Source organism: Lactuca saligna, chromosome 2, assembly GCF_052625555.1.
Source record: "Lactuca saligna cultivar CGN05327 chromosome 2, ASM5262555v1, whole genome shotgun sequence".
NCBI lineage: Eukaryota > Viridiplantae > Streptophyta > Magnoliopsida > Asterales > Asteraceae > Lactuca > Lactuca saligna.
The window spans coordinates 92,131,704-92,140,986 of NC_136418.1; the positions used below are offsets into that span (position 1 = coordinate 92,131,704).

The window sequence follows — 9,283 nt, forward strand, 5'->3', positions numbered from 1 at the left end:
ACTTAAATCAACTCATAATTGTGGTAGAGTTTTTAAAATAGGCTTAGTGACTTACAAGTGGATAGGGAAACAATATTTCAATGTACTTCTAGAAAACTCCAAACTTAGTTTGAGGAAGATGAAAGCTCACATCTCAAATACATACAACATCGTAGTTAGCATTGGACAATGTAGAAATGCAAAAAGGTTTGCACTGTCTGAGATTGAAGGCACTCTGAAAGAGCATTATAGTAGGTTGTAGGACTATGGCATAGAAATCAAAAGAGCTAATCCAAGATCAACTGTAAGCATGGAAGTGGACCAAATGCCTGATGGAACTACAATGTTCAAACGGTTCTATATATGCTTCAGAGGTGTAAGAGATGATTGGGTAGAGGTGTGTAAAAGAGTCATTGGGATTGATGGATGCTTTCTCAAAGGAATTTGCAAGGGTGAACTCTTAGCTGTAGTGGGTAGGGATTCCAATAACCACATGTTCCCTATTACATTATGTTTAATTTGGTAGTTCATTATAGTTATTGTTGACAATATTAGCCTTTAATATAATTAACTACTTCATTATAATTATTGTTGACAATATTACCCTTTAATGTTGAATCATACACTTTTTAATGGTGTTTGTATTACAATGATAGATTTCATTACCAAAAGCTTCATTAACATTCATACACACCATTTCATTACATTATGAGTACCCTTACAATAAAAAAACAAAATTATGGATACCCTTATATTGAAAAGATGTCTACTGCATCACAATTCCATTCAAAACAACTTAACAAAGAACAAGACAAACAAGACAATCGATGCTACTTTATGGTGATGCATCTTCTTCATTTCATTCAACTCATGCCTAAGATCGAAAATCTTCTCTGTAACCGGATCTTCAGCCTCTACAAAAAATGGGGAAAAAAACAAAGCTTTAGGATAAATGTCATAGCTTACACGCGATTTTGTGGTGTAGTGGAGACTCGAATCCGAGTAGGAATCCCACAGTAGCACATGATTCGGTTGTTTGAGGTGGATGCAAATGAGGCTTGCGACGACGTCTTCTTCTTCAACTCTTCAAATTAGGGCACAAGAAATATGAGATCTTATGCGAATTTGGTGGTTATAATCATACCACCGAACACATAAGATGCCAATTAAGCTAAACATGAAGAAATCGGTAATATATATATATATATATATATATATATATATATATATATATATATATATATATATTTCTAAACGGTTATTATAATACATTTAAAAATAAATAAATAAATAAATAAATTTAAAAAAAAAAAAAAAAAAAAAAAAAACGATAGCACTAATATGGACGTACGAGAAATGTTACTGCTTACTACCCTCTCAAAGTCATTATCCCTAAAATCACAAACCACACTAAACTACCCCTCGTGCCATGATTTCAAAGGATCGCCACCTTCGTCGGGGTTTTAGGGTTTAACATTCGCCCTAAATTCCACCGGTTACTAGACTGTATCCAATGGTGTGGGATGCATGATGGTGATTTTGAAAAGAAGTAGACTGTCCTTAGCATCAAGCCACCTTCGGAGGCTGATTACCACAAATCCGCGTCGTATTGTAGACGAAGGCGATTGGTTTTATGCATCGGAATGGTGGGGCAACGGCGATTCCGACGAAAACACTGTCTTCCGCTCTGTTTCCGACAAGGGAAACGGTGTCGTTTCTGTCGTAGCTTCTCATTCTTCGAGACCAGTATACTCTCACTCTCTTTTCATGTTATAAGCGCCAAATTACATCTGATCATAGCCGTTAAATGAATCAGTTTGTGAATATTACCCCTGCTTAGAGTTATGTTTACTTTGATCCCCAAAAAACGAGCTACTTTTGATTTCGGATTTCAATGCTTACTTTTAAACTCCAAATTTCACATCAAGTATTGCTAATAAAGTGATTTCAGTATTGTTTGCTACAAAACCAACATCTATTGTTAATTTATTAACGAAATACACTGCGTTTTCAATGCAATTCACCCATTAAAATGTCTGCTCATGTGTTACAGTGGTGTCTAATTCTTTTGCTCAAATCTTTCATTTGCTCTAAATTGATACAGTATGAAAGAAACTGGCACAAAACTGAAACTTGGCTTTCACAAAGGTATGCAGAGTTGCATCCAAGAGGTGAACAGAAAGCATCTTTCAAAATTCTTGGGTATCAATGGCGTACCCTTCGGTTTAATGATGATACTCGACAAAGCACAGTTAAAGTAATGGCTGCTTATAATCAACAAGATCCTGGATCTATCTTCTTAAGGCAGGAGCCACATTGTTTAGCTGTTCCATGTAAGTTCATCAAAATCAAAACTACCTTTTAATTCATGTGAATCTTTTTCTTTCCAGTGGAATGAAAAAAAAAAACTTGTTTGATAATACATTCTAAGTTTCTATGGTCATATTTGTAAATTTTCCTTTAATCTTTATGTATCTGTTGCAGATCTAAAGAGTATGGTATCTGCTGGATTGGCTTCCGTCTCATGTAATTATGATTTGGAAAGTGTTGTAAATGGAAAGAATAGTATGAAGATTTTATGCATTGGTCATGGTGGTGGAAGCTTACCATTGTTCTTGGCTTACAAAATTCCAGGTTAGATTATTAGATATGTAAATATCACTTGATACATTTTGCTTTCAGACTTACTAATCAATTCCATTCCGGTGTTTGGTTGCAAATGAGTATGGAATTGAACTCCATTAGCATTCAGAAATTCAACTTTCCACTCATTAAGTTATGGAATTGAATTCCTATCTTCCTAAATGCCTAAATCTTGAAATTTTGTATTACTACCTTGTATGAAATAGTTTTATATCTTGTAAAAACTTGTATTTACAAAAAAAGTTTATAGACAAATTTTATAGAGGTAAGTTACACTTTTTGTCCCTTGCTTTATTGAAAGTTACAAATATCGTCCTCACAAAGAATCCTTTAATATTTTTCGTCCCTAAAAAGTTTCTTTAATCCTTTTCGTCCTTTAAGTGGCTGCCATTTCTTTTTTAGCGTTTAGCCCATTTGAAATGTCCATTTTGCCCTTCGTGTACGCCTTGTAAGTTCGTTTTACTTGTTTTATAATTATATGTATGTCTAAAACAAACAATTTACAAAAAAAATTAATAAAGAGCAATTCTTTGACAAATTTATAAACCAAACAAAAATACACAAAGGAAACCCCAATTCCATTCCGACATATCAATTCCATATACAATTTTTTTTTTCAGGAGCCACAATCCACATAGTAGAAATCGACCCCGTAGTCATATCCGCATCAACCCAAGCAATGGGCTTTCCATCCTACTCCACCATGAACCAATCCGGGGCCCGCACACACTCAAAACCATCTCTTACAGATGAAATACTTTGGAAAGGAATTCACGAGCGGCTACTCCTATTCCATTCCGATGCCGAACACTTCATCACAAACACCGCCAACATTTACGACATGATCTTCATAGATGCCTACGACGGCGACGACATATTCCCGCATAAATTGTGGGACCCGGATTCCGTATTTCTCAAAACCCTAGGGGAACGGCTTCACCCTAAGCATGGGACTTGCGTGGTGAATCTTCATTCCGATGTTGATATGGTGGAGGTATCGGAATCGGAATCGGTGATTCCGATGGGTAAGTATGTGTCTCAAGTGTGTAAGGCGTATAAGAAGATGGTGGTAGATGTTGATGGTGTTGGTGTGGCGTTTACGGTTCATGTTCCGTGGGTTTGTAATGCGTCTCTTGTGGTTACTAAGAGTTTTAAGGATTGTACGCGTGATGTGGTTTTGAATAGTCTTGTGTCGAAATCTTTGGTTGTTGAGAATGTTCTTGATTTGCAGTTTTCTTGTTTACAATATGTGAAGAGAGGTTTAATGTTTGTTGAATAATTCATTTTTATGATTATGTAACATGTTATTCTGATTATGTAACAAGTTATTCTTTCAGCAACCCTGAGATCACATGTGTTGGTTATATTGTTTGTGTTTAATGAGATTTGAATTCTTAGGGGTTAGATAATAGGATATTCTTTGAAAATTTGATAAAGTTTAGCTAAGTTTCCCTTGTACCTATTGAGAAGTTTTTAAGTGTTGATATATGAATTGAAAATATTGTGTGAGTAATTATGAAATTATTTAACATATTTTTCTTTGTGTTAATTTATGCATTGAAAGTATGTGCACACTTAATATTTTTATATAAACCAACCCCTTTTGGGAATTGGGATCCACGCCATATTTTTTACACAAATGATGAAATGACTAAACCCTCGGACTACCCATATTTTTTACACAAATGACTAAACCGATGCTTTTAGAAGGAAAAAAAAAAAGAAAAAAAGAAAAAAAAACGGACAGTATAGGATGTTGTTGTGATAACGGGAAGCAATGGATAGGCTTATAACATGCAAAAGAGGTGAAGGGGGGCGGTGTATGTATCATCATAAAGTGCAAAGACGCACACATATGGGTTGTCACACCTGAAAGCTTTATAAAAACCTAATAATTAAAGTTGATTATAAATAACTATTTTTTTAACACTTTTGTAATCACTTAAAAGCCTATAAATTTGTCAAAATAAATTGTTTTATCTTAAGTATGTTTTTATATCAGGTGTAAGATCCACGTATTACATTGGTTAATTTAAAAAAATTATGTATAAAAGTCTAAATATTTAATAACTTTGAATTTATAAGAAAATAAGAAAAATAATTAATTAATAAAATTGATTTTTTATCTTTTAAATTTAAATAAATAAACAAATAAACTAATAAGTTTTAATTTAAGAATCTTAAAATAAGAAGGTAAGTCCATTAATGAAATTGATATGTATTTATTACTATATTTATTGTAAGTATTAATTTAAAGTATTATGGAGAATTTATTAAAATAAAAAACCCCATAAAATTACATGTGGAAAAAAAATTAATTCAAAATAGCCACAAAATAACATTTGACAAATCGAATGAGAATATAACATGTGACAAAAAAAAACTTTCATTTATTAGAATACATTCATTGATACAAGAATTTTACAATTTTTTTAATTTATTTTTTTTATCTCTTGTAATAGCTTTTCAGGTTACTATGAAATAAAATTCGCAATAAAAACTCTTAAACCTGTGATTTTATTCTAAGCATGTTTTTTTTCCATATTATAATATATGTATTCATGCAAAAAAGACGTATTTATACATAAAAAATGTTTGTTAAATATTGTATTTACGTTCTTTAAAATGGTATTTCGTTATATACTAGACGTAAGCTCCATGTATTACATAGGTGTACTTAAAACATTTATATATATATATATATATATATATATATATATATATATATATATATATATATATATATATATATATATATATATATATATATATAAACATTTGAAAATTTTGAATTTAGAAGAAAAATGAGAAAAATATTGAATTATTAGAATCAAAGTGTTTTTTTCTCTTTTAAATTTATACAAATAATTTAGATAAATAACCAAAGCAAATTCATGAGATTTTATTTTAGTAATTTTGAAATTAAAGGAAAGTCCATTAATGAAATTGATATACATTTATTATTAAATTTAAATATCATATGGAATTTAATAAAATAGGAAAACCATAAAATTATATATGTGGAATAAAATTAATTCAAAATAACTACAAAAATTATATATGACAAAATGAATGAAAATGTGGTTAAAAAAAAAAAAAAAAAAAAAAAAAAAAAAACATTTATTAGAGAGGATGAGATTTTCGTTTGTCTATTTATACGGGTTCTAATATAAAAAATATGCTTTTGGAAGTATAAATATGTATTTAAAGTATAAATATATACTTTTAGAAGTATATAGATACATAATAATATTTCTAAAAAATGTAAAGATATGTATTTATATTTCTAAAACATGTATCTATACTTCTAATTTTTTTTTTTTTTTTTTTTTTTTTATACGTTTTAAATAGGCAAAAATAAACCCAAATATATAGATATAGTATTTGTAAAAACGTAAAGATTTGAAACAAAAAAAATAGGAAACATACTTAGGGTGAAAACATACAAGATTTGTAAGCTTAAATGTATTTATTTAGTTATTTATTTTTTGCTAATTTATTTTATGGTAATCTAAAAACTTGTTATCACATGTAACAAAAGTACAAATAATAAAAAAATATTGCAAAGTTTAGGCATTAATAAACATAAAAACATAGATTTATGTTTCGATTTTTATTGGTTTTTTAGTTTTGGTTTCGATTTTGTTCAGCCCTAACATAAAACTATACACTTTAATATTGCATGGACATTTATATCACCTAAATATATAATTTTAATGCATTAAAATTTTGGACAACCTTTAAATAAAATATCCATAACCAAGGCCAGCGAGGAGAGGGCCCGACAATCATACCACCCCGCGGTCGTCACCTGCTGGAATATTCGACACGCGAGGAATAGCGTGAAAGGACTCTAGTTCGACGAGCAATTCCTCCCACTTTGACTCGAGCTTCGGATATAAGACCTGTAAGAAAGTCTATTACTAGTACCCGGAGTTGGTCTCCCATTAATACTTCACCGTGAATCACCTTCTCTCTGTGATCCTCGCTACTTACTGCTTATGCTTATTTGTTATTTCAATGCATCTGGGAATGAACATCGGGATGATACTAGGAAATATGGTCCGAAGAATCTCGATAGTAGTTCCATGAACAATCCTTTGCGGGATTGGATTTTTTTCTTTTTGGAAATGCCATAAAGCGCGAACCAAGATCCGTGAGACGAAAACCAAAATAAGAAGCCCAGTCAAACATAATTGTTCTAGGCGGGGTGGGCCGCCCACCTTCGAATGGTGTTGGTCCTACGGACTTTTTTTTTTTAATCTTTTAACATAATTATAAAAAATAAAACATTAAATTACATTCAAATTCTATTGATAAAAGACAAGGTGATAATAATAATAACTAATTACATTACTAAGGGTGGATGCTTTTCACAAAATGTTTGGAAGAAATTGAAATCTCTTAACTGAATTAGATCATTTGAATATGAAAGAACTGGAATTGAATATGTGATTATAATTTAATCCTCTATCAAAAGTTGTTATCATGTGAAAACTGTTTACAATAGCGTTTTCAAAAAATTACCAAAAAATTTGATAGTTATTTATTAACAATAAAAATAATAAATAATATTTTTAATAAATAATAACAATAATAAATCATTAAAAATATCATAATCATTTTTTATAAATAAATTATAACAGAATAAAAAAAATAGCAAGTAAAATTAAAATGATAATAATAATAATATGATAATACTTATTTTTATTAATATCAATAGTAATTAAATAATAATAATAATAATAATAATAATAATAATAATAATAATAATAATAATAGTATTCACCGAATCAATAATTTGATTGAGGATGCTATGAGTCAAGGTTTGTTTCATTGTGCTAGGGTGGAAGAAAAAGGTCTTTCTCTATCACATTTATTTTATGCAGATAACACCCTCTTTATGGGGGAATGAGATCATCAAAACATTGCAAATTTGGTTATGATTGTAATTTTATTTATTTATTTTTTTACATTGTTTCGGGGCTTAGACTTAATTTACAAAAGTCCAATCTATATGGTATTAGTATTATCAACGCTTAGGGGAGGTTATGGTTGTGGGTACAAGTTGCATGGCTGTATCGGTTCCTTTTCATTATCTTGGTTTATTAGTTGGGGAGAAAAAGAACCGAAACGATAAATGGGATATAGTGGTTTCAAATTCAAAAAACGAATACTGAATTGGAAAGCTAATCTTCTTTCTGTGGGAGGTAGGTTTGACTCTGATTAAATCTGTGCTTAACATCTTGGGTATTTCCTATATGCTTTATATAAAATGCATGGGTCAGTGTTGGATGCTTTAGAGTCTTTGAGGCGTCGTTTCTTTTTGGGGTGGGAGTGACTCGTATAGAAAAATTGCTTAGGTTAAATGGAAATGGATGGTAAGTTCTAAGGATAAAGGAGGGTTGGGCATTAGTAGTTTAAAGGCTTTTAACATTGCTTTTCTTATAAAATGAAGGTGACATTTTTATAATGAAAATGATGCGATTTAGGTGAGAGTAATACAAAATATCCATAAAGTGCATGGTGGAATGAGATCTACCTATATTAAACCGAAAGGTGGCGGAGTGTGGGTTTCTATGGTTCGGTTGTTTAATAGAATGATTGATATGCAAGTTATTCCTTATGATTTCTTTCAAAAGTGTATTGGTAATGGGGACACTTAGGGTTGTAAACGAATCGAACGTCCAACGAACTGTTCGTGAACCGTTCGGCGGGAAGTTCGTTTATGTTTGTTTATTTAATAAATGAATGAACATGAACACAAATTCTCGTTTATTTAGTTAAACAAACGAATATGAACAATGGTTTCGTTCATTTAATTATGTTCGTGAATGTTCGTTTACGTTTGTTTATGTTCGTTCATATACGTTCTTTTTATATTCATACATGCTTAATTGTATTTGATTACATTACTATATTATATGTTCATTTATGTCAATATATGCTCGAATTATGTTTGTTTATCTTTGTTCATTTATTTTCGTTCGTTTATATGTTCGTTTAGCATGTTCATGAACATAAACGAACAGACATGAACAATGCAATTTATTAAACGAACGAACATGAACAAGAAAATTTGTTTGTTTATCCGTTCGTATTCGTTCATTTGTTCGACTAACTTAAATGAATGAATATGAACAAGCCTCGTTCGTGTTTGTTTGGTTCGTTTACAGCCTTAGGGACACTACAAAGTTTTGGGAAGATTATTCGTTAGGGAGGATAGGTTGGTGGTGGTATCCAAGGTTATATGTAACATCCCAAAAATTAAAACTAAAATTTTTCGTTTTTAAAACTAATAAAACTATTATCCAAAACATCATCATAGAAATCATGGTGAATCAAAGTGTATCAATAACATCCTAATACATCAAAGTGATATAAAATACGGAACGAGATGGTGTGTGCACTACAATCATTATGAGTTCTTCCCTTTCGAACTAGAAGTACCTGAAAAAATAAACTGAAAACCGTAAACACAACGCTTAGTGAGTTCCCTAAAATACCACATACCATACATATAAAACATATAATGGGCCCCGCCCGACACGGGGCTCCGCTCGTTAAACAAATCTGTCGGTCATCAGGCGCCGCATGACATTAGGCCCCACCCGGTACATATATAAACATATAGACGTATAACATATAAACACATGTAATA

At 30.8% G+C, this 9,283-nt stretch overlaps 1 protein-coding gene across 1 annotated transcript; it reads left to right on the top strand.

The window, feature by feature from the left end:
* Positions 1-1,365: 1,365 nt before the first annotated feature.
* LOC145031185 (S-adenosyl-L-methionine-dependent methyltransferases superfamily protein) lies at positions 1,366-3,938 on the top strand. The gene is made up of 4 exons (XM_078979701.1): positions 1,366-1,725; positions 2,084-2,312; positions 2,464-2,613; positions 3,243-3,938. The coding sequence occupies exons 1-4, from the start codon at positions 1,507-1,509 to the stop codon at positions 3,899-3,901; spliced, it is 1,257 nt and encodes a 418-aa protein (XP_078835827.1). The 5' UTR covers positions 1,366-1,506; the 3' UTR covers positions 3,902-3,938.
* Positions 3,939-9,283: the final 5,345 nt, after the last annotated feature.

Bases quoted from the DNA above. Each gene is read 5' to 3' on its own strand.
- LOC145031185 (XM_078979701.1), top strand. From the start codon at position 1,507: ATGATGGTGATTTTGAAAAGAAGTAGACTGTCCTTAGCATCAAGCCAC. The intron at 2,313-2,463 runs GTAAGTTCATCA...TATCTGTTGCAG, and splicing joins ACATTGTTTAGCTGTTCCAT to ATCTAAAGAGTATGGTATCT. The intron at 2,614-3,242 runs GTTAGATTATTA...TTTTTTTTTCAG, and splicing joins CTTGGCTTACAAAATTCCAG to GAGCCACAATCCACATAGTA.